At 44.7% G+C, this 26656-nt stretch overlaps 1 protein-coding gene across 1 annotated transcript in view; it reads right to left on the bottom strand.

Annotated features, from left to right (window-relative positions):
- Positions 1–26656, bottom strand: part of LOC311239369 (oxysterol-binding protein-related protein 1-like) — a gene marked incomplete at its 5' end in the record, with an annotated part of 75973 nt that overhangs the window by 19021 nt on the left and 30296 nt on the right. Inside the window, 5 exons of the mRNA XM_084327676.1 lie at positions 703–800; positions 1119–1253; positions 4130–4205; positions 8915–9110; positions 16268–16424. Of these exons, the coding sequence (XP_084183802.1) occupies positions 703–800; positions 1119–1253; positions 4130–4205; positions 8915–9110; positions 16268–16424 (662 nt within the window). The remainder of the gene's footprint in view (positions 1–702; positions 801–1118; positions 1254–4129; positions 4206–8914; positions 9111–16267; positions 16425–26656) is intronic.

The following is a 26656-nucleotide window of genomic DNA, read 5'->3' as shown; positions in this document are numbered from 1 at the left end:
TGGCGGGGTGGGTCCGGGTCGTTGTAAACAGCGACTCCTACAGTTCGGTCGGGGCGCCTGCTAAGCGCGGATAGGACCCGAGTGGGATAGTGTGATCCTTCCACACGCTACGCCCTCTCAGGGAGGATCCGCGCTGCCAGGTGAAAAGAAGCGGTTGATTGGCTGGACGTGTGTCGGAGGAAGCACGTGATGGCCTCCACTCTCCCAGATGATCTGACTGTGGGGGGTGGGTGCGCAGCGACCGGGAAGGGGATTGGGAATTGGCATACGACTAGCATTGGGATGGGAGAAAATCGGAGGAAAAAATGGAGGGGGAAAAAGACCAATAAAAAAAAAATAAAAATTAAATCGCACCATTTCAGCAAAGCAGTAAAAAATCGAAACATTGACCATGACAGAAAGTGTATATAAAGGTGCCGAGTAGAGGCAAGAGACCCAGATGGGCCTATACTGGGCCTCAACTCATTAAATCATCGGATAAAAACAAAAAAACACGAAAACAAAAATAAAGTGAAATAAGTTCATAAAACTATTTTCATAATATTAAGATAATAATAACAATAATAATCGAAGTAATAATAATAATAACAAAAACAACAACATTAATAATTAGTCTAAACAAATGAACATGAACTTGAGCCCCTGCCCTCCAGAATGCCTGTGCATCGTCACTAAAATGAGAGAGCACACACTTGGTCTCACCTGATCAGCTCATACGTCTCTCCCAGCAGTGGGTTGAAGGGCTTCCCGGTCCTTTCCCACTGTGATGCTACAGCCGACACGGCGAACGCTGCTACACACTACAAACCAAAGACCAGTTGTATATAATTAGCTCAATGATCGGCTTATAAACAGTGGTATGAAACGGGAGCACATGTAAACAGGACAAAGGGGAGGAAAAACACACGAAACCGCTTAGCTTTTTCCCCTCTCATGGTCAATGCAAGAGGGGATCCACGTTGTTGCGAGAGGAGCATCTATTTATCTTTTACGTTGACCCGTGATACCAGGCAGCTGTTACATTACATTTCAGGGGGGAAGGGACGGACACAGCTTTTCTCTATGAAAAGCCCTATGAGAGAAGGAAAGAGAAAACGTGTGGGCACCACCGGCTGTACCTTCATCCTCTCCAGGGAGTCTGTGGAGGTGTTGGCCTGGTGGATGAGGTAGGTGTGCTCCATGTACTCCGTCAGGCGCTGCAGGAAGCTTAGGGGCTCATTAAAGATCACAGGCATAGCAATCTTTGACAACTCCTGAGGGAGAACGTGGGAGAGGATCAAGCACACTGCACTGTACTAGGCCTGCTGCACCAATACTGAAAACATTTTACATTGCCATGTTTCTGTTCTTTGCTATATATATATATATATATATATATATATATATATATATATATATATATGTGATGAGTAAACACTATTTAAAGAATTTAAAGTAGAGCGTGCATTCAGGACCAGTGGCATGTAGTGTAGGTGCAACCAGGAAACCAATAAATCACACTAAGTGTTATTTGTCAGACTAGGTTATTATAGTATAGTACCGCTGCTCGAGTAGAAAGTACTACATCCAGTGCAGTATAAAAATACTTAAAATGGTGCGGCTGGGTGGTGCAGCGGACTAAGCGCTCGTCACCAACGCAAGAGACACTGGTATCAAATCCGGCTGTCAGCGTTGCCTCCGGCTTGGCCGGCCGTCATACTGGCTCGATTGGCAGAGTCAGCGGGAGGGAAGCCGGTGGGTGGGTCCGGGTCGTTGTAAACAGCGACTCCTACAGTTCGGTCGGGGCGCCTGCACAGCGAGGGAAGGATCTGGAGGGAGGTAGTGTGACCTTCCACACGTTACACTCTCCCAGTGAGAGTCCGCGCTGCCAGGTGAAAAGAAGTGGTGGGCTGGGTACACATGTGTCGGAGGAAGCATGTGATAGTCTCCGCCCTCCCAGACCGACGGTAGGGGGTAGAGTGCGCAACGACCAGGAAGGGGATTGGGAATTGGCATAATGACTAACATTGGGAGGGGAGAAAAACAGAAAAAAGAAGGGGGGAAAAGTAAAAAAAAAAAGAATACTTAAAATGTACTGATAAAGATACCAGTGTCAGTATCAGTATCGGGTAAGGGCTGGACACAAGGCTAAAATACTCTCACTCTGTATCGATCACAGCGATAAAGAAAGGATTATCAATCAGGAAATAAAATAGGAGGTTGGCATTTGGTTAGATTACCTCAACATTAAAAAAGTACTCATGTCGTTACTCAGTATCGTTGAGTACTCAAAACAAAGTACTTATACTCGTTATCGATGCACCTCTATGCCCTGAACACGTTATATATTCCATGGATCTAGTATCCAACCCGGCTCCTAATCAATAAAGTATTCATCTATCCACCTACCTATTATCTATTAATACCCACATACATCATTTACAGTATGCACTTCCTTTACTGCCTGTAAACCATCAGTCTAGTCATTGAGTTGAGTATGTGTGAACTAACCCATTAGCCTCATTTAATTGGGTGTTTAGAGGGGAAAGGGAGATTATACAGTCCAATTAAACCCAGGCGGGGGGATGGAGAGCAAGACGAAAACCGATGACCAAACTCCTTCTGTTGTGTTAATTACAGTTCAATGAATTTTTTTTTATAGAGATAAGGATTGTAATATTGTCTGCTATGTTTTCATCTACATCAGTGGTTCTCAAACTGTAGTACGCGTACCACTAGTGGTACTTGGTGGTACTGCTGGTGGTACTTGAAAACATTTACAAAAAAGCACAATTTTTTATTTATTTATTTTTTCAGTCAGGTCACTGAACTTAGAAGCAGACCAGGCCAGTGTTTCTGGTTGCGGCGGCGCTATAGTTAGAAGTGGGGAAGTTGGGGAACAACCAGGATCACTGTGACAGAGAGTAATGCAGTCTAAACAGTCATAAATATTAAATTCAACTTCAGCCCTGATCATAACCATTTATTTGTTTAGATTTTTTGTAATGTCAGATAAAAAATGAAATACTCCCACTTTTCTGAAAGGAGTTGGTGTTAAATCTGACATTACAAAAAAAATCCATCAAAATCTGTGTTGTTGCTAATCATTGACACATCCATAGCCTGTAATAATCCCCCCCAGACAAATGTATTTTGCATTTGATATATTGAAAATATTTTACTTTTTGTGTGGTTTTTTTAACAATAATTTGTGATGCCATCACACAAACTGACATTTAAAGGGTAAAATTTCAAAAATGTATTGAATGTGTTCTTTTCTTTTTTACAATAATGTGTGATGCCCATCACAAACACTGGCATTTAAAGGGTAAAAATTCAAAAATTCCTGCACCAGAATGCAGGAAATTAAGTTTTTGTGACAAAATAATTGTGTGTGTGTGTGTGAGTGAGTGTGAGAGAGAGAGAATGAAGGACAATTGCTTGCTGTGTGAGAGGGAGAGAGAAAGCGAGAGATAGAGAGAGAATTAAGTACATTTGCTGAAATACAGTTGTTCTTAATTTTCTCACTTGCTATGTGAGAATGTTAGTTATTATGTTCTCAATGACCCTTGCATTGTATGAGTTGTGTGGAAGCGTTTGCTAGTTCTAGTGCTATCCCTTTGTACATTGTGGCTGTGTCTGACAAAAGTTAACAATAAATAATGGTATTAGGAATACATTTCCCTCCTGCGTGAACTGTGCATAGCTGAATAGACTGTATTTTAACGCCGGTCATATGGTGGTACTTGGAGAGCCAGCTACGTTCTCAGGTGGTACTTGGTGTAAAAAGTTTGAGAACCACTGATCTACATCATTTCATTGAGCTGTAATTAACACAACACACGGATTCAGTGTCCTCTGATGACATCACGGGTGTAGATATTCAAACTCATTAACTCAATAACTAAATGAATGTGTGCAAAACAGTTTAGAGCCTTGGGATATGTGTGAGATTATGTGCAAAATAAATCAATTGTTCTTCTTCCATGAAGTGCCCCTTTAACTCCACCACTGGAGTTTACTCATTGTTCAATAAACATAGCTTGAAAATATCTCATTTCAGCAAACATTTTCTGCAAACAAAAGGCAAGCAAAAAACTAAACAACCAAAGATGAAACGTGTGAACAGAGTAGAAAAGGAAGGTCTCACCATGCCTATGCACTTCTTCAGAATACTCCAGATGCTGATGTCGTTCCTGGAGAACATGGGAGCCGGTAGAGATGATCTGTAGGAAACGGATAACAATAACATCAAACTCACAATATGTTTACTTTTACCCAGAATATTCACTGAGTGAGCACACATGCTCCATTTCAACAACACTCTCACACACATGCACACCTGGAAGCTGCCCGGGACAACCACAGTCTGAGCAGTTGGAGGTATAAGTGCCTTGCTCAAGGGCACTTTCAACAGTGTGTGTTGAGGGAAGGTTAATTCACTCACTTCCCCCCACCAGGATTTCCCTGCCAGCCCGGGGATCAAACTGGCAAACTTCCAGTCACGAGACCACTTCTGCTTAGCCTTTAGGCCCCCAAGGCTTCCCTGACTTATGCAAGTATGTCATTTGAACATTCCGCCCCTTGGCTGACTACTCTGATGAGGCAGCTATATGGAGATTGAATATTTGGTCATAGAGATTCAGTAGCACAAACGATAATAAACGATTTGTTGAATAAAAAATTTGGATATCGGATCGAATCCAGCTGACCGTCCATACTAACACAATTGGCAGTGTTAGAGGGTGGGAAAACCCGGCGAGGGTGGGTCCTGGGCGTTGTAAAACAGCGACTCCTACAGATCGGTCGGGGCGCCTGCACAGCGAGGTCGGATCCTGGGGGAGGTAGTGTCCTCCACACGTTACACTCCCCCAGTGAGAGTCCGCGCTGCCAGGTGAAAAGAAGTGGGGATTGGCTACACATGTGTTGGAGGAAGCATGTGATACTCCCAGACCAATGGTAGGGGGCAGAGCACGCAACGACCAGGTAGGGGATTGGGAATTGGCATAACGACTAACATTGGGATGGGAGAAAAACGGAAAAAGAAAGGGGAAAAAGAGAAAGTAAAAAAAGAATATGGATATCCAATTATCATAGAACAGTCACCTCATTATCGTGAATTTGTCAGCAAAGATCACAGGATTCTTTACAGGCTCAGTGTCCAACACAAAGCTGCCATGTACTGTAAGTCACATTACCTCAAGGTAAAAACCACTGCCCATAAATACCGTACATTCAAGACAAGACTAGGTTTAGAATGTAATTACTAATGGCTGAGGTGCTATAGACCTGGGGAGTCACGTGATAGCTTTAAGACCTGCCTGGTTCCAGACACATTTTTACCTATGAGTTTGTTTTATTTTACGATAGGACGTTCTCCAGGTAGCAGGGTTTATATGGTTCCACTTATTCAATTGGTCTGACATTTGACAGGAGCAGAGTTGAGCATAATTAAATGAGATCTGCGTTTTTACATTGGAGTACATTTTGAAAAAGGAATGGGTACAATGCAAGACTACATATTTCCAGGAAAGGGTTAATTGCATTTTTGGGGACCAGTCTGGAGCGAACGCTGCTGCACTGAGAGGATTACATTAGGAAACCAAAATAGTCAAAACAGACTTATAAACTATTGGAATTATATACTCATGATTACCTGACTCGTTTGTTTTTAAATGTCATACAGTAGTTTTCCTGTTCAACATTTTATTGATGTCAAAATAACAAACGAGAATATTAAGGGATGCCATGTCAGAGTAGTTGTGCTCTTGTGATTGGTCGAAGATTTGTGAGCCATGCCGAGGCATATTGGCACTGTAGTAGTTACTATGGAAACGAGTAGGATGATATAAAAACACATTTTCTCAAAGATTAAGTTAAAACGTTTACCTTTATTGGTTGTAAGAGTAGAAGAATTAAATAATATATACACAGCCATCAAAGATTAAGATTACAATTTGTTTTGGCTGTAATACTTGTAGTTTTGATCTTCAATGGGTGGCTACAATGGGGGGGGGGGGGGGAATCACAGGTGGAACCTCACTCCCCAGGTCTATAGAGCCATACAATTCATCTTTAGATATATAAGCCATTACGTTTCTATTCCTTTCTAGGTCTACATAATCTATGTATTTAATAAGCAATAGACTTTGTCGAATTAAACCAACAAGCCCTAGAAGCTACACATAAAACATAGCATGCCGTCTAACCAAAGTAGTTGTGCTGGGATCTGAAAAGTATATAGACACCAACTTAAGGCCACCATTTGGAAACAAAGTTACCCGACACCTGACAGCTAATTAGCTATCTGTGGCTCCTCTGGTCAAGCCTCATGCAATACCCATGAATGGATGGGAGACTGTGTGTGTGTGCGTGCGTGTGCGTGTGCATGTGTGTACAGTATTGGTAGTACTGAAGTCTGGTCTCTAGTATGGTTTTGACATAGCATTCTGCAATTTCAGAAGAATTCTGCAAGTCACAAATAATTTCAGAAGAATTGAGAAAATTACAAGATGCATCTCTCCCATCTTTCTTTCTGCCACAAGTGGTGTTATAGCCTGTTGAAAAAGCTTTTGCTGGGTAGAATTGTAATCATTTTGAGAGCCTTCCAAACAATGATGGTATTGGTCTTAGTTAGGACTCGATGTCCTCCAGTGTTGGTGTTGATTTTGGACATGAACCCTCCTATAGTCTTGGTTTCAAGATTCAAGCTATTTATTTGCCATATGCACCGTACAATGGAAATCATACTTTGCTAGACCCCCTTCACACAGAATATAGACTTAAACTAGAATACAAAATATTAAGAAAAGGTTTAATGTTAAAAAAATATAAATAAAGTATAGAAATAAGGCACGAGTGACCGAGTAACAGCATTGCGACTCGACTAGGCTGGACCTCGTGGTCTCATCTGGGACTCAAGCGGTCTGGACTTGAACCCTGCTTGACGACTGGAGCTGGTCTGTGAGCCAGGTGCCTGGAGCTGGTCTGTGAGCCAGGTGCCTGGAGCTGGTCTGTGAGCCAGGTGCCTGGAGCTGGTCTGTGAGCCAGGTGACTGGAGCTGGTCTGTGAGCCAGGTGCCTGGAGCTGGTCTGTGAGCCAGGTGCCTGGAGCTGGTCTGTGAGCCAGGTGCCTGGAGCTGGACTGTGAGCCAGGTGCCTGGAGCTGGTCTGTGAGCCAGTTGCCTGGAGCTGGTCTGTGAGCCAGGTGCCTGGAGCTGGTCTGTGAGCCAGGTGCCTGGAGCTGGTCTGTGAGCCAGGTGCCTGGAGCTGGTCTGTGAGCCAGGTGCCTGGAGCTGGACTGTGAGCCAGGTGCCTGGAGCTGGTCTGTGAGCCAGGTGCCTGGAGCTGGTCTGTGAGCCAGGTGCCTGGAGCTGGTCTGTGAGCCATGTGCCTGGGCCTGAAGCAGGTGGTGTGTTTGTTCAGAGCACTGAAGCAGCTACGTACTGACAAAAGCCAACACTCCAGTCTAAATAAACCCAGTGGGAGATGGACGGATGGATGTTGAGAGAGAGCGAGAGAAAGAGAGAGAGGGGGGGGGGGGGGGTGAATCTGAAGCCGCTCTTATCAACAGTGCAATGAGCAGGCCAGTGATGCACTGCAGCACTGTACCTCTCCTGGCTCCAAAACACACCAAAACATGTGAAATGAATAGTCACAACAAGTGCATTCTGGCAGCGTCATTCACTTCTTACATTCGTCGTCATTGCATTCAGTTGGGGCCCAACCACAAAAAATTGCCAAGTAGTAATTATACTATAATGTATATACTGTATGTTGCCAAAGATAATTATTTTTAGAAGAATCAAATAGAAAAAGTAATAAAAAAATATCAAAAAGTAGAATCTGGCAGAACGTCCTTATAATAAGTAGTATTTCTTATTAATACTTTGGTTGTTACACTTGGAGCGGGATAAAGTCAGTATACCAGTTGTCATATTATACTGTCAAATAACTACACTTAGGCCTACGGCAGCGTACTGTACATACTGTACACCGGTACAGCAAACCAGGGACACAGGTCTCTCTGAATGACAGGAGTAATAATGTACAAACAGGGGGTGCTCCAGTAGCACACCATGTTACCGCGCTGCGTCGCGGGACTCCGTGCTGCGTCACGGATCTGGTTGACTCCGAGTTCGATTCCCGGACTCGCCGTCATTTGCCGAATGTCTCCCCCTGCTCTCTCTCCCGTTTCACCCTACAACTGTCGGTCATGCTTGACCAGAAAAGCGATAAACGCTAAAAAATTAAGTTAAAAAAAAAATAATAATAATGTACAAACAGACACCTCATCAATCATTAATGAACACACACACACACGCGCGTGCGTATACATACGCACACAGAGCTAGCCAACCAGTCCCTTTCCTCTGACTCTCACCAAGCCAACACTCACTAAATTATTCACGGGTCACTTGTTGGATTAAGAAAGAGAGGACAAGGCAGCCTCATCATCTGAGGAAATGAAATAGATTGGTCAATCTTAGGAAGGAAGCGTTAGCGACAGCCAGGAAAGCGGGGGCCACTTGAAGCGTCGACAGGGAGCGTGAGAGATAAGTAGGAAAAACAAGAGGCAGGTCCCGCTGGGGCCGGGGGCGCTCAAAACAAAAACACCTGCATAGGAGAAGGGACAGAGGAGCGGAGAGAGGTGGTGTCCCGTTACATCTAGTGTCCTGAGCTGCCGCCGATATGGCTCAGGAACTGAACAGTCATCAGACACCGCTGCAGAGTGATGACATTATGACATTATGGAAGTTGGGTCTGCAATAAATAATGTTGATGAGATAAAAACCACACCCTATAGAATGTCCGTATGAATGTCTGCAAAAAGCCCCTGACCACATAATCAGAAGTCTTTGGAGGAATGGAAGGGAAAAACAACAACAAGGTAAAGTTGATAACAAGCACAACCTCATAACTGGAAAACGTCCCACCTGTGCCTCTTGACTCCATTGCACTGGGCTGGTTGGTTGCCATGGTTCCCGTCCCCAGACATGCCACTTGGACCCCTGGAGGTGGTGCCGGGACGGCGGACGCTGCTGCACTGGAGGGGGTCTCTCCTCTCGTCCTCGTCGAAGGAGTAGCTAGCCACAGACAGGAAGTCACTCAGAGAGAGCTCAGAGTCCGACTCTGTGGGATGAGAGAGGTCATGCCAGTCACTAAACCAGCCTAGAAACCCTCAACCCCTGCCCCCCCACTTTCAATGTAGTCTGGACAGTATTCCGTTAGTGAATGAACACTACTCTTCCTCCGCCTCCTCCTCCTCCTCCTCCTCTTGCTGCTGCTCTCCCAACCTTCTCCCTCCTCGCTGCCAGCCAAGCCCCACCTGGGGTTTCTGTTCCAATGAGAAGCCAGGCAGAGGCTCCACTTCCTCCCAACACGGTGTGATCAGGGCCTGGCTGCTACTCCTCCTCCCCCAAGTCTGCACGCTGCCAGGGACGACGCAGGTCTCTGGACACTACAGTATGGCTCCATTGTATTATGAATGATTACATGGCTACAGTAATGCATTTCCTGTTTTAAGCCTCAATCCGGGTGTTTTTTTTTACCATAATGTGGGGTATTTGATTTACAGATTGAAAATACGCTTTTTAGAACTTTCTTAACCCGCTGTATATCAGAACATTGGGTCTTTTTAATGCCAATGTTTACAAACAGCCAAAAGATACATTAAAAAACATATATACCGGTAAGTATCTGCTGTCTAGTTTTAATAATTTTAACAGCTAAATTTGGAACACAGATTGGGCCATTTAACTGCATTTGAGGGATTTGAGTCTTTCTATAGATACAGGTATCTATAGATTGTAATCAATGTAGCAGCTGTTCTAAATGGATAAATATGCTTTTTCCAGACAACATGAGTGAGTTTCCATAATGCTGCGAGAACATCATATTAGACCGTGAGAGCAGATTAAAGTCACAGGGGCAGAGTGAGCCTCTGACCAGCCGATAACTCTGTGTGTGTCGATGAATAATGCAATAATCCCAGCAAACCAGAGATTACACTCTAACATGCAAACATACAGCAGGACTTCCATTGTACATACCGACCACTGTTTCAAGGCTCTCAGGCGTACCGAAGCGAGCCAAAGTGAGGAATCCATTTTTAGCACAAAGACATTATTGGCTCAAGCAATGCAGGGAAGGCATTCAGCACAGCGACTGCTGTCGGGATTCCACTGGATTGCCTCCATTGACTTGAACTGCTCTTGAATATTTAAGGCAGTTATGTGAGCAGTTCTTCAGCCTAATGTACCACTCACTCATTAACCTTGGGTGTAATTAAAAAAGGGGACAGTTTGCCGGTGTTATCGTTATTGCTGCACTACACTAAAGGGCTATCTCCGCAGTGTAGCAGCTGACAGAAGGGTAATCAGCCATGTCAAACTGCAATAGGAATGGCTATTAGGCATGTCTATGAGGGGGGGGCGGGTGTCTGAGGTGCCCCAGGGACAAACATGAGGGCAATGGACAGAGCTTTGGGTGCTGTCGGATAAGACACACACACACACACACACACACAGGGGTGCACAGAATATAATTAGCATTGTCAGATGATAGGCCTCTGAGAGGCGTGACAAAACGAGCACCGTTTTAAGTCTCTAGAAAGCAACACAATGATGGGTGGGGATGCGTTACTGGAAGTGCCTTTGTTTCCATACAAGTACTGTATAAAAAAGGTGTTTCTCCATTTCACAAGGAGACAAGGGTTCACAGTACAGCCACCTGACTCACTGACTATCACTTGCACCGCTGAATAGTGACGTAATGTACATCTCATATCTGAATAGAAAACTAGACCCGACGTATGTCGGATTACAATAGCTGCAGAACCATGAGACTTCTCCCCCACTCGCACTAGTGCCACAAGGCAAATATGAACACCCACTTCCCAACAAGTCTAGCGAGTACAATACTAGATCAATGTGTTACACAGCTGACAACAGCACAGGTGGGGAACATAATCCTTTTACATGATGCTCTCTTTTCTGTATTCTCAATGTAATTGACAAGACTTTACGGTATTGTAAGATCCTGATCAAACTGGCCAGTATCACGTCTTCGTCTGTTTGGCTCATCCAATTCCTCTGCGTTGTGTCATTTTAATGGCTGACGTCTCCGATACTGGCAGATAAGATCCTTATCTCCCCCGTTAGTGCAATCCATAAACCATCCTAATTCTCCACCTCCGTAAGAATTCGACACTTCGACACCGTGAGATACCTTATGAGGAAAAGCGTTGTTTTATTGCTATAAACAGAACCTCATAATCAGATGTTGTCAGATGTTATCAAATTGTATCGTCCTTGAAGAGTCTATCCTAATGATCTTTCGGTGTGTTCGTCTATCGTCCTTTTGTTATTCAGTCCAATAGTGGTCAGGCCTGTTCGTTAGCCAAGACCATCCTCGTGGTAGCCGAAGCTAACGCTGATGTGGCATTCTTCCTCCCCCCCCCCCCCCTCTCAATGAGAGGAGAGAGTGTCCTCTGTGTGATCTCAGTCCTACTCGCTCTTGGTCAGAGTCTAGTCTGCCTTCCACCCGGAAACACCGTTCGACTTATAGATGTTCGTCGTCGCGACGTGTTGTCATGACAACTGCGTTAATAACCTTTACACACATTAAACGTTTCATTCACTGTGAACCGCTCTCCCTCGCTCTGGGAGACACTCCGTCTTATCTCAGATGTTCTTACAAGGAATGTCAACAAACATTCTCTCGCTGGCAGTGTGGTGCTCTGCTAAGCCAAACACATTTCTGCCCTCTCTGACCTGGCACCGTTAGATGCTACCATCTTCCCCCAATCTATACATCACATACATTGAAAAAGCACCCCAAATCTCTCATTCCCCCCTTTGATTCTTAATCAACCTTCAGAATCATAAGACTACTTGGTTTTTCAATTAATTATACCAAAAATAGCCTGTGGTTGAAGCAAACCAACCTCGTCTCTCGTGCACAAGAAACGAAGACGGCCCACGGTCAACCCAGTGATCTTGCTGCCTGATGTCTGTTTGGGCCCCCCTTCGTGCACAAAGGGAACCGAAACCGACCACCAACACCAACAACATCCAACGACTCATAACAATTAGAGCTCCTCTGTCTGCTCCCAATAATTCCATCCTGTTGTTTTACTGTTTTCCCTCTTATCTACCTTCTATATATATATATCCTTCTATACATATATCTTCTATATGAATCCTCCATTTATATCTCATACTCCTAATCAATGAACACAGGACTTCTCGCTGTTGTCTCGTCTCTCGATCTCCTGATCGACTCTGAAAGGAAGTCCCTGCTTGTCCATGATTCACCGCCCGTGCTCTGTTGTTTCAAAACGCTCTAAACAGCGTCTCCGCCGGGAAGCCCCCTCCGATGTCCGCCTCGTTCTCCCCTGGGCAACACCGCCTGCGACCGCTGGACTCCGCCTCGTCGGCCGTCTCCGCCCCATCGGTCATCTCCGCCCTGTCGGTCATCTTGGTTGAGGCTCATCTCCACCGCCGTCGGCCCTCTCCAGACTCTGAAAGCAGAAACACCACGCCGGCAGTTTTTCTGTACACTCGACCCTGTGTTTTCTATTAGTCTACCGTGGCTTTGGGCCTGCAGCTCGTTCTCTATATATTTTTTCCTCTGCAAGCCCCTGCCATGGCCACGCCCTTTCAGACTGTTGGACGGTGTGAGTGTCCTACAGCCCATGGCGCTATTTGTTCTCTATTAGTCCCCCACCTTCTCAACACCCATAGCTAATCCTACAGGGCTGTTCCCTGTTTTGTTGTCTTCCGGCGTGACACCAGCAGCTAAACGATACCCACTCGGCGCTCTACGTTTGTCCCACGGGTGACCCCCAGCGCGCGCCAGTTCTTTCTGGTGACGTGTCCCCTCAAGACTCTGCCTATTTATTAGGTGTGAGAAGGCCCCACTGGAGATCGAACTCCCTCTTATTTCATAATTAAACTTATTTAATTAAACCGCATCTCATCTCTCTGTGCAATTCTTATTTAACCCATTCAATAATTAAACTATTTAATTAACCTGTATATCGATATTATTATTATGATAATAACATACAACCGAGCATCGCTCTAACATACAACAGAGCAGGTTGGTTCCCTGCCCCTAACTCACATACGTACTCGTACTATCATCTAACATACAACAGAGCTGTCCGTCGCTCTATACCCTACGGGGCTGTCTACCGTCGCCCTGGAGCTGTCACCGTCGCTCTATACCCTACGGGGCTGTCTACCGTCGCCCTGGAGCTGTCACCGTCGCTCTATACCCTACGGGGCTGTCTACCGTCGCCCTGGAGCTGTCACCGTCGCTCTATACCCTACGGGGCTGTCTACCGTCGCCCTGGAGCTGTCACCGTCGCTCTATACCCTACGGGGCTGTCTACCGTCGCCCTGGAGCTGTCACCGTCGCCCTGGAGCTGTCATCGTCGCTCTATACCACACTTTGAGTTCCTTTACAAAGTTCTCACATACACCACCGTGTATACACACAAGCAGTTGGTAATTTTGAAAAAATTTAACTCCTTAATTAACTTAAACTCTAAATATTCCCCTATGGGTAATGGAAACTCCCCAGCACTACCCCCCCCTCCGCAATTAAACTCCTTAATTGAATTAAACTCTAAATATTCCCCTATGGGTAATGGAAACTCCCCAGCACTACCCCCCCCCCCCCCTCCACCTACTCCTCCTCCATTTGCTTGTATTATCCCACTGCCCCCCTAGATGGCGGCCAAAACTCAGTCTAGAGGATTGCAGGTGACGTGTCACTTCCTGATTCTAAACCCCTCGTGGCTCTGCAGCCTTTTTGACTCGGTGCAAATGGCTACTCTCTCAACGAACGAACGCTGCCCTTCCTTCCAAGGCCTAAAAACACAGCTGTTTTTCCTCTCTTTGCTATCCATTATCAGGGGACGCTTTCTCAGACTAATACTCTTGCCTGATCGGACATAATACACACTGGTACAATCTCCTTTCGACTTTCCTTCCGTTATGAAAACAGTCCCGCCATCAACAATTTTTCGATCCGATTCAAGCGCCCCTTTCCTCATCTCGCATTTACCCTCCTTAAACCAAAACTGTGCAGCCTGCCTCGTTTGCTTTTCCTCCTCTGTAGATAACACCCGCGATTTTCACCATGGCTCTCTGCTCATATTATTACAGCTGGCATTCTCTCTGTGTCGAACTAGAAATTTTACGTTTACGGATGCACATCTGTTCGTTTTTATTTGGCTTAAAAGATCAAAACAACCGTGTGCACAGTGAACTCACATTTTTGATCGGAGCGCTGTTTCCCCTACAGCGCTGGTTCGCCTCCTGACCGCTCGACTCGCCGCTCTCTCCCAGGGCTGGCCGGCCTTGCTTCGATCATGATTCTCCCACACATTGATGACTGTTGTCCACTGTCGCCCCATTATTGAAAAAGTCTTTATCCGTTGTTCTTATCTCTTGCAAATCCGGCTGTCATCAACAACCAACTGTTCCCGTTGTTTTAATCTCTTGCAAATCCGGCTGTCATCGGCACCAACTGTAAGATCCTGATCAAACTGGCCAGTATCACGTCTTCGTCTGTTTGGCTCTCCATCCAATTCCTCTGCGTTGTGTCATTTTAATGGTCCTGACGTCTCCGATACTGGCAGATAAGATCCTTATCTCCCCCGTTAGTGCAATCCATAAACCATCCTAATTCTCCACCTCCGTAAGAATTCGACACTTCGACACCGTGAGATACCTTATGAGGAAAAGCGTTGTTTTATTGCTATAAACAGAACCTCATAATCAGATGTTGTCAGATGTTATCAAATTGTATCGTCCTTGAAGAGTCTATCCTAATGATCTTTCGGTGTGTTCGTCTATCGTCCTTTTGTTATTCAGTCCAATAGTGGTCAGGCCTGTTCGTTAGCCAAGACCATCCTCGTGGTAGCCGAAGCTAACGCTGATGTGGCATTCTTCCTCCCCCCCCCCCCCCCCCCCCCTCTCAATGAGAGGAGAGAGTGTCCTCTGTGTGATCTCAGTCCTACTCGCTCTTGGTCAGAGTCTAGTCTGCCTTCCACCCGGAAACACCGTTCGACTTATAGATGTTCGTCGTCGTAACGACGGCCCCGTCATGACAACTGCGTTAATAACCTTTACACACATTAAACGTTTCATTCACTGTGAACCGCTCTCCCTCGCTCTGGGAGACACTCCGTCTTATCTCAGATGTTCTTACAAGGAATGTCAACAAACATTCTCTCGCTGGCAGTGTGGTGCTCTGCTAAGCCAAACACATTTCTGCCCTCTCTGACCTGGCACCGTTAGATGCTACCACCTTCCCCCAATCTATACATCACATACATTGAAAAAGCACCCCAAATCTCTCAGTATGTTCAATGTTGACACTGTAAATGACTCCGCCTACTGATAGTTGGATACAGCAGTGCCACTAGGGTGACCAAATCCAAGCGGACAGCATGCCGTTTTTGCGGACAGTGAAGTAATACTGAATACTTAACACACAAAAATAATGTTTACGTAATGTATAAAGCATTTGATAGAAATATAACACATTTATTAAAGGCGACCGCAGACCTGCTCCGTTTGCCTGTACACTTGCTATTGTATTGTCAACATGACTAAATTGCTAAGCCCATACTGTATATATTCTTGCCCAACACTGATGAAAAAACTACTACATTAGGCTATAGCTGATTTAATTATTATATGGTTTGATCTTTTTTTAATGTTTTGGCAAATACTTGCTTGCCGTAAAAGGCATTTACTATGTTGTAACACTTAAGACACTGTCCTGCCCCATACTGCCCCTGCTCTCCATACTGCCCCTGCTCTCCATACTGCCCCTACTCTCCATACTGCCCCTGCTCTGCCCCTGCTCTCCATACTGCCCCTGCTCTCATTACTGCCCCTAATCTCCATACTGCCCCTGCTCTCCATACTGCCCCTGCTCCCCATACTGCCCCTGCTCTCCATACTGCCCCTGCTCTCCATACTGCCCCTGCTCTCCATACTGCCCCTGCTCTCCATGCCCCATGCTGTCCTCAAGAGGATGCACAAGGAAAGAAAGAGAGACTTCACATCCAGTGACTATGGGGTGGTTCCTCGACAATTCAGAAATTTGGTTTATTCAAATGTCAGATCACAGAGAATGATGTGATGCCAATAATCTTGAGTGATGCTCCTATGTCAGCAGCACAGTGAATGGTTTAGTTCCCATGGCAGTGAGTGTTGTACTTGAACCTGACGGGGTGGTTAATGAAACAGCGTCAAAGTGCTGACCTGACACAGCATCATAGAAGTCGTCTTCAGTGAGGGTGCTGAGGGTGGGGGAGCGCCTGCTCTTACGCTGCTCGTGGCGCTCAGTCGCAAACGTCTGCAGTGCCTCTGTCAGAGCCTTGTTCTTCTCAACCTCCTGTTCCAACTTCACGCTCCACGCCTGGGATACATAAAACAAATACACACAGTTAAACGTCTACCACGTTAACGGTTGCATTTACAACAGGAGAGATGTTAAAACTGGTGGGGTGACAGTGATTGCTTAGAGTCTGCTTGAACCGGAACTACTTCCGAAGCAATCGTTGTCACACAATCAAATCCACTTTATTTATAGAGCACATTTAAAAACAACAAAGTTGACCAAAGTGCTGTACAAGTCAAACAACAAATATCACACAGAGATCAAAAGCACACAGTAAAGCATATACTGTATGTCACATAAAAAGGCAAGTCTCTCAAGCCGTGTCAAAAAACAAAGAAAATAAATGTGTTTTGAGGCGTGATTTAAACACCTGCTGAGTGGGGGCCTGCCTAACATGCAGAGGCAGCTTTGGGGCCCCCCTAAGCTTCAGCCTGGACTTAGGAACAGAGACCTGAGGGACCTTGAAGGAACATAAGGTTCCAGCAGGTCCGAGAGGTAGAACGGTGCCAAACTAACAGCAACATCTTAAAATCAATCCCAGTTAGCAGACAAGCAGCAGTGTTCTGGACTAACTGCAAGCGAGAGAGGGAGGCCTGAATGAAGGCAACTTACAAGGCCAATAGTCAAGACGAGAGGTCATAAAAGCATGTATAACATTTTCAAAAACACAAGATAAAAGGTTTGACCTTGGACAGCTTCCTAAACTGGAAAAACCTCTTTCCCACTACAACATGTATCCGTTTGTCCATCTTACGGTCACAGTCGATCTTCTCCCCTAGATTTGTGACAGTTGGCTTCACAAAAGGTCCAAGGGGGCCCCATCATCACCAGGAGGAGAAACATGGGCATTGCTGGGACCAAACACCATAACTTCGGTTTTACTGCCATTAAAATGTAAAAGGTTTAAGGCCAACCATGCTTTGACATCTTCAAGGCATGCTCACAAAAGGTTTTAAAGAGGATTCTTTTGTTAAAAAAAATGTCATCCGCGTAACAGTGGAAGGAGATGCCATGTTTTTTTTTTGTATCTCTCTTTCTCCGATTTTTCTCTGTTTTCTCCCCGTCCCAATTTTTTGTCATTGTGCCAATTTCCCCCCCCTCCCCTACCTGGTTGTTGTGCGCATGTTCTCCTACTGGTCGGTACAAGGGAACCCTGAAGTATCCGCACGCTTCCTCCGACACGTGCGGCAACAGCCAGTGGCTCTCTTCTCACTTGGCAGCGAGGGCTCTCATTGGTGAAGTGTAACGCGTGGGAGGTCACGCTGCCTTCCTCAAGTCCTGCCTCCGCTGAGCAAGCGCCCAGACCTGACCTGTAGGCATTGCTGTCCACAACGCCAGTTTCCCCCCCCACGGCTTCCCTCCCCCTAACCCAGCCAAACGAGTTAGTATAGCGATCAGCCCAAGCCAAGGCAATGCTGACTCCGGGAGTCGGGACCGCAGCCTCTTGCATTGGTGACGAGCGCAATCTCCGCTACGCTAAGTATAGATCCTAAGGGGAGCAAATACAGCATAAATAAAATGGGCAGTTCCAGGAAAAAGTACAATGCCCGTGTTCATCGTAATAATGAATTATACTGACCAAGGTAAATAGCACGGCTCTGTGACTTGTTTTAACAGTTTTTGGACAACAATAGAGTTCTATGATGACTTGTGGATATGAGCTATAATCTGGTGTTGGCTGGATGGACCAGGTCCATCCAGCCAACACCAGACCATACTTGTAAGGAGAAGATGCATTGTAGCTTTCGGTCTTTCCATAGGCTAAGATGACAATAAGAAAAAACTAAACAAAAAAACACTGATCTTTGAGATTATGAGAAAATATTCAAGGCACAGATAGATCAAGGCCAAAACAAATAAGGTGATGGTCCAAAAACAGGCCAAGAAGACTTGAATAGGCTACCACACACATTAGAGTCATTTATATTTTGTGATTGTGTCACCGACTAACCACAGGCTGAACGATAGATTTATATGGAGGCATCACTGTGTGTGTGGGGGGGGGGGGGGGCTGTTGTGGAAGCTGTTCTTGATGGCAGGTCCTGTTCTAACCCCTATCCACGGATCCGGTTTCCTCCAGTCGGAACCAAACACCCCAGTCTCCGAGAGCTCTGTGGCCCAGGGTTGAGTGTCCCTCCCGGGCAACCTAAGCCAGGCTGCTCATGGGACAGACCAGATCAATGTTAATTTGTCGACGCTGTGGTTGTTGGTCCTTTTGTAACCTCAAAAGAAGGAAATTGAACCACAACTCTACACTTCAAAGTAATTTTTTTGTCAATATGTCAGGAAAAGAAAAACTGAATGGGTTCATCCTAGAAAATTATAAGCAGATCTCTGGCATCACAATGACATTCACAAATGGCAAGCACTGGATTTAAAAGAGCATGGTTGATCTGTCGAATCATGTAGTTGACAATCCTATAACTATTAAGATGACAAAGAAGTTCTGAGAAGAGTGTAACTAAAACACAGAATACAAAGCCTTGGAGGAGAATAAAAACACTATTATTATTTCCTCTCATAATGGATACATCGCTCACCAAAAATCACTCACCATATTCATTAATTAGAATCAAATTGCCTAATTTCCAAACTAGTGTTGGTAGAGAGATGAAATGTGATTCAGTGAGCGGTCCACTGATGACATGAAAAGAAGTCTCCACATAGTGAAAAGATGGCGGAGTAACCTTGAAGGGGGGCAGCTGAAAATCTGACAGAAACAGCAGGAACCTTTAAATCAGGCTAGGATAGCAAAGTGAGGCCACTGTTCCCATTTAAAGTAAAGAGAGAAAAAGGCTAGTTTCATCAATTATCCTGTCTGAAGGGCTGGCTTTCTCACTTTAGCTGGTTTCTCCTGAAGGAACATACAGTACAAAACACAAGTGTGTGTGCGCACACATGGCCGCAGTTTCTCCCTTGGGTTGTCTAGAATCTAGATGGGTGATGAAATTATTCAAACCCAACCATGGTGGTGGCCATCTGAATTCACCTTCAAGTGTTTTGTGACCGTGATGAAAGACGATTACTCGCCGCTTTGCCGCTACTCGCCATATTTGACGTGTGGGGAAAAAAGTGATTGATTTGAGGACAATGAGACGTCTAGCTAGCAAGCCGTCATATCATACTCACCGTTTGTTAACCATAGGCAAAGTTATAATAGAGGCTTGCTAGCATAAAGTTAGCTGCCTGGGTCATCACTGGCATCAGTCAAGTGACAGGTGGTTGTCAAGCTGTTGCTAAGGTAGCACAATGAGGGACTATAATGAAAGTCAGCAGTAAACAAAGCATAGAAAACATATTTCTTTATATTTTAATGTTGAAAATATGAATAAATGGCAAGTGGCCATGGTATACAGTGGAATAACACACTCCAAGGTGTGTGGCTATCAAAAAATAATGCACTTTGCGAGGCAAACCCCACAAGGCAAATTGGCCCCCACGTTGTGCATTATTTTTCAATAACCGCACATCTTGTTGTGCATTATTCCTTACTTATTACTGTACCGGTATACTACCAGGGCTGTGACCTAAGCAGATAACTTGGATAGGCTATTACATCACAACACAACACAACACACAAGTGTGCTCATATTCAGTCCCATAGTCATTCAGGGACTGGATTATTACACTATGGTACATTGCGCCGTATCAGAGAGGATTACATAAAGCCTGGCCTGACTCTGGAGATACAGTACTGTATCAACTAGTATCTATATTCTGATGTACAGTACCAATAATCCTGACCTAGCATGGTTGGTGCAGACAACCGTGTATATGCATAAAGATCTATAAATACAAAAGGGAAACTGAAATGTAATACAGAGCAGAATATGAGAATACTATACAATTCAATAAGACAGTTACTCTCAATCCAGCAAGGTGATTTGAATTGATGAGAGAAAACAGTGCAGCATTTTAATACACAGACAGACTCCTCTTCAAGGCCCCGCGTGGACTCAGCTCAACTCTTAATTATGCGTAAAGGTCAGAAAGGTTGACTCATGCGAATAAATATGCTGATCCGAGCTCTGCTGTGCAGCTTCAAAAACACCTGTGATCAATATACACCATCATGTTCACAGGTGGACAGAGGAAAGTACAATTTATCTGCTCTGACACAATCAAGACTTTGGTGCTGATTTTCTCCACCAGTTGAAGACTGGGGAAGGTATGCAATCAGTTGAGTGCATCCGTCTGTCTTATTCCACCCAAATTGTTTTATATATTGTATATATTATAGTACATATTCGTACTCTGTGTGTATTGTACACAGTGCCGTCTGGGAGAAATGCGAGGCCCTGTGCGTGATTTAAATGCGAGGCCCTGCGAAATAAAGGTTACAAAATAAAATAATAATAAAATTTTTTTTTTTAACATTTTAATTAATGAATGAATGAATACTTATTTTTGCCACTTTCGCGGCCACTGGGATCCGTCTAATCTCACTCTATAAGGCCAGCTTCTCATAACAAGGTTTAACTGTGCGTGAGGTAGGGCTGGGCGATATGACGATATTATATAAATATCGGGTACAGTTCATTAACGATACACTTTTTAAACGTATCGTGGATATCGTGATGTTTTGACCAAGAGGATTGTGTCGCGTCAATCTGGTCCACACGTTCAAACAACGCCGCCCCCACACACACACACTACATCAAAGTTACTACTTATGATTAACAAAGGCATTCGTTTTGTGGCATTAACGTTATATAGTTACTAGGGCTGTCTTAAATACTTCGAAGCTTCGTTCGATGGCACAAGCTTCGAACATTAAAAAAAAAATCGAAGTGGGTGGGGCCGAGGGACAAATACACTGGAGGAAAGTAACCCAGCTCAGCACTGCCCATCACTATTGCCTGTTTGAAGGATATCATCCTCAAACACATATACACCTACATGCCTTGTAGAATTCCACACATAAGAAAGAAAGATACTGGGATGAATAAACAAAATAGGAAATAAAATGTAGAATTGCATGCAATACATAAATAAATATGAATCTCCATATATGAAATAGAACATTTAGATAAGGTGCTACTGAGATGTTTTGGTGAGTTCTTTGTTTTTTTGTGGAAGTAGCCCTTCTTAAAAATGCATGAACATTCACTGATAATTGGTCTGTAGTGGAGTCTACAAGGTCTACATTGCCGGACCATGTAGAATCCGGACCTTGTAGACTGACATAATTCTGTGCATAGTTTAGTCTACACAGGCCATATTTCAAATAATCAAAATCTTACTTCATTCATCTTAAACATTCTTGATTTGGGGGATTGGTAGTTCCCATGAAATCTGAAGTTGTTCAAACGACAACAGCGATCCACCTTGAATTAAATCACACAGCCGAGTGAAACCTTGTTGGCAGTCACAGTCACGAAAGGGGCTACTTAATTCATTAATCCAATCCACTTTATTTATAGAGCACATTTTACCAAAGTGGTGTACAAGTCCCACAACATAAGATTAAAAAAATAATAATTACATTTTTTATTTATTTTTTTCTCTCGAAGCTTCGAATTAAAATCGAAGCTCGGCCCCGAAGCTTTGATTGCCAAAAAAACTTCGAAGGTCAGCCCTAATAGTTACACGTTCAATAACATCAGCGTATTTACCCGAACATAGCAACGTCCGAGGACGACCTAGATAGATAGCAAGCATTACTCGTTCATATCTCAGCCCGTGCTGAGTTGTGCCCATTCTGCGGTCTGTTAATAAAGTTTTCAATCAGACAGATGTATGGAAAGGCTTTTATTATAACATTTGTTGCAGTAAAATCATTATGCCTCATTTAGTCATCCTGCGGAGCACTGGTAATCTACTCGTCGGCCGCGGGGAGCTAACGTTAGTAGCTTTGTTGAGCACTCAAAATCAATGGAGGACATTCTGGAAGTAAAAAACGAATACGCGCTTGCCGATTGGTGCTAAGAACAGTTTGATTGACTGTCAATCAAAATTATTCTGTTTTCCGTCAGAATGAATGAATGAAAACTTTATTAACAGATTGCAGAATGGGTACAATACAGTACAGCTCAATACAACAACAGTGGACTGGAGGATGAAGACCAGAAAAAGACTTTCGGCTTTTTTACATAAGGATCCTCCATTTTCAATTCATCAAAACATTTAGAGACATACAAATATACAGTAGTTTCATAAAAATGCTAAAATGCTATTTATTGATTGAAAACTGTATTAACATATTTGGGTACAGTACAGCTCAATACATACAATTGTTAAGGGGATGCAGACCAGAGAAAGACTTTAGTCTGGTTTACATCAGGGTCCCCCATTTTCAATTAATCATATTTCATATCTAAATCATATAATATCTCATTGCTAAATATATGCAATATATAATCTAATAATCCAATAATCTAAATCTAATATATAATATAAAAATGCTAAATGCATGGGTATTTTATTTTGTCTTTAATGTTAGCTTGCAAACTCAAATACTGTCTTGGTAAACCTCAATGAATTGTTTGGGGGAAAAAAGAAAAACATTGTGATGTGTATCGTGTATCGCCGAAAGGTCAGAAAATCTTGCGATATCATATTTAGGCCATACCGCCCAGCCCTAGCGTGAGGTTGTTTGTAGAGCTAAATCTATATGTTATATTATTGCTATGTGTCCATTGTCAAACGCACACATTTCCGACACATGCGCAAACACACACACGTCTAGAACAGCCATTACGAACGCAGCTCTGCCTGTCAGCTGGTAGCCCGAGGCTGGGCATACAGTCAACGTATTCTTAAATAATAGCGCTGCCCGAGGCTGGGCAGTGGGCATACAGTCAACGTATTCTTAAATAATAGCGCTGCTCGAGGCTGGGCATAGTCAACGTATTCTTAAATAATAGCGCTGCCCGAGGCTGGGCATACAGTCAACGTATTCTTAAATAATAGCGCTGCCCAAGGCTGGGCATACAGTCAACGTATTCTTAAATAATAGCGCTGCCCGAGGCTGGGCATACAGTCAACGTATTCTTAAATAATAGCGCTTCCCGAGGCTGGGCATACAGTCAACGTATTCTTAAATAATAGCGCTGCCCGAGGCTGGGCATACAGTCAACGTAATATACAAAATTTGATTCGTTTTTCACTCACCATTGAAGATACTTCTTTACGAGGGAGGAAAGTGTTACTCCTTAAGTTGCAGCTGTGCGGAACACACCCAAGTCTGACAGAGAAAGTAACGTCAGCTAGCTAGCTGGCAGTCTCCATCCCCCCTGGCTGAGCTAAACACCGACTGGGATGAGTTGCATTAGCTACTGAATTGCTGAAAGGGATATAAGTTAAAGGAAAACAAGCACCCTTTTCCCCGGTGCACGGTTGTGCCGAGAAGGATATATCCGCCGAAACTGCCACGTGAGAAGGTTTAAGCCATTCCGTCGTATCTTCGTTTTAGTCCAATCTTTGCTGTATCACTCCTCCCAAGAACTACTAGACTATACAGTACTGCGAGCGTGTGTGTACGCACGCTGCGGCAGGTGGTCACAAGCTGTAGTAGCCTGAGGTCCAAGAGGAAGGAGATGACGTTGACGCATTTTCCTACCGTGGAGATGAAAAAGTTCACCAGTCCCATGATATTGTCCCCCCGTTGGGATGAACTTTTGAGTCTGTTCCTAGTTTATCTGCCACACGTTAGCACTCGATAACGTAGCTAACGCTAGCTAGCTAGGTTAGCTAACTAGCTAGTTAGGTTAGCTAACGCTAATAAAGTTAATTTCTTGTTAGCTGTCCCTGCCTTTAGCTAAGCTACTAGCCAACATGGCTAGCCTGACTCCCCGACTGAACGTTCTAACACGCAACACTTTAATGTTCATCTTAAGTTCACAGTCCATCTGCCGAACGTCCTCTTCATCTTGGCGTAACCTAATCACTATACTTGGTATTGATAAGCTTACGGCACGCAGCGTTATTTCTTCTGCTCCGATGCACATTTGGTATTTCACGTTTTCAAAAGTAGGATGCTCTTGGCCAAGACGTCCACTCGCTGCCGTGGATAGCGCCGAAGAGACCCCATACCTGTACCCCCTCGTGGATGGATACCGGTATCTTCACATCTCCCTACCGACTACCAGACCGACGCCAACCAGCTCCTCCTAGTGTTAGTCCTCCCACGATGCTTTGCCGGGCACAAAAGTAAACGGTCCATTGAAACCAATAGCATACATCTGCAGAGCCGCAGAGCCCGGAACAAGTCAGACACATTCACGTCTACACTATTCTACAAACGTGTCTAATGTGAAATATATAAGCATGTAAGCAAAACTAGATTTTAGGTCTGTGATGGAAAGTGATTGTTAACATTCTATTTATAATTTTTTTTATAAAAATAATAATAATAATAAATGTTTTCTTGCGAGGCCCCCTAGGGGGCGAGGCCCAGTGCGACCGCACATCTTGCACGCCCCTGATCATACATAGTAGTACTGTGTGTAGTATATAGTAGTACTCAGTGTATATCATTTTACATTTAGTCATTTAGCTGACGCTTAGATCCAAAGCCACTTAAAAGTTCTGTACAAAACAAGTCAGCAGGAAGGGTACAGCTCTGGCAGCTAAGGGTAAGTAACATTGTTCGTCAAGTGTCGAACTTGAGTGCAACAGTCTTGAGTCCATAGTAGTATACTAGATTAGATTGCTTGGTAGCAAAGTGAATAACAGTAAAAGACAGGACAAAGTTTAGTAGTTTAGACAAAATAAATTGATATAATTTCAGATATTGATTGAAGAGGTGTGTTTTTAGTCAACGGCGGAAAATTGGGTAGGTTTCAGCTATCCCGACTGTGGTGGTAAGTGCCACCATTGTGGAGCGAGGACCAAGAATAGCCTGCTTCACTTTGATGACCCCCCAGGAGCTTGGATAGTAGTTGGGTGGAGGTTGAGGCGGCCAGAAGATGCAGAGCGTAGGGGTCTTGAGGCCATTGACCGAAGGTAGGAGGGAGCCGTTCCCCTTGCTGCACGGTATGCCAGGTCAAGGACCTTGAAGCAGATTCGTGCGCCAATGGGAAGCCAGTACAACTCTCCAAGAAGTGGGCTAACATGGGCTGACTTTGGCCGACATCGCAGACGAGCCGATGCGTTCTGTATGAGTTGAAGTGACTTGGTGGCAGTAGCCGGTAAACCAGCTAGCAGCAGCGAGACATGACTTCAAGTCAAGTCAAGTCAAGAGTTTTAATTGTCACGGCATACAGGTATACAATGAAATGCGGGTGGTCTTGCCCGCAACGATGTGCAATACAGTGGTACATATAATAGAATCAAAAGAAGAAACAACATTGTGCAGTAACAGATAGCAGGTAACATGGAGTGACATCTCGGTATCTGTACATAGTTATTTACAGCGCATGTGTGACATGCTAGTTAGCTTTGGTAGTGCAATACACTGTTCCTGTTATTCTAATTTAAAGTGTCCTTTCCTTTGGCCATAAGTGTGCGTGTGTGCGACATGAGTGTGTGCCCGCTCATGTTAAAGTGTTAAGTGGCTGCTCGTGTGTGAGCGTGCACAGTGTGCGTGTCGTGTGTGTGTTCATGTGTGCTTGTGTGTGGACAGTTCAATGTTCTGAGCACTCAATGTACATTGTTCATGGCTCTGATGGCCTGGGGGAAGAAGCTGAGCCTAAGCCGCTCTGTCCTAGTAGCTGGGATTTGCAGGCGTCTGCCTGACCTCAGCAGCTGAAACAGGCTGTTATTGGGGTGGTGAGGGTCTTTCATTATCCTGCAGGCTCTGGATTTGCACCTCTTGTTGTATAGAACCTGCAGGGGGGGTAGTGCAATACCCGTGGTACGCTCGGCTGAGCGCACCACTTTCTGTAGGGCCTTCTTGTCCTGTGCCGTGCTGTTTCCATACCAGGCAGTGATGTTTCCGGTCAGGATGCTCTCTACAGCTCCTGAGTAGAAGGACTGGAGTATCTTCCCCGATACTCTGAACTTCCTTAACTGTCTCAGGTGGTAGAGACGCTGTTTCGCCTTCTTTACTACTGTGCCTATGTGTGTTGACCATGTCAGGTCCTCTGAGATGTGGACCCCCAGGTACTTGAAGCTGCTCACCCTGTCCACGGTAGCCCCGTTTATCATCAGTGGTGTGTGTGTCTCCTGCTGTCCTCTCCTATAATCCACGATCAGTTCCTTGGTTTTGCCAATGTTCAGGAGCAGGCTGTTGTCCTGGCACCAGCGTTCCAGTACCTCCACCTCCTCCCGGTAGGCCTTCTCGTCGTTGTCCGAGATCAGCCCCACCA

Source organism: Notolepis coatsorum, assembly GCF_963971535.1.
Source record: "Notolepis coatsorum genome assembly, chromosome: 13".
Lineage (NCBI taxonomy): Eukaryota > Metazoa > Chordata > Actinopteri > Aulopiformes > Paralepididae > Notolepis > Notolepis coatsorum.
This window is presented reverse-complemented; position numbering and strand designations above follow the sequence as displayed.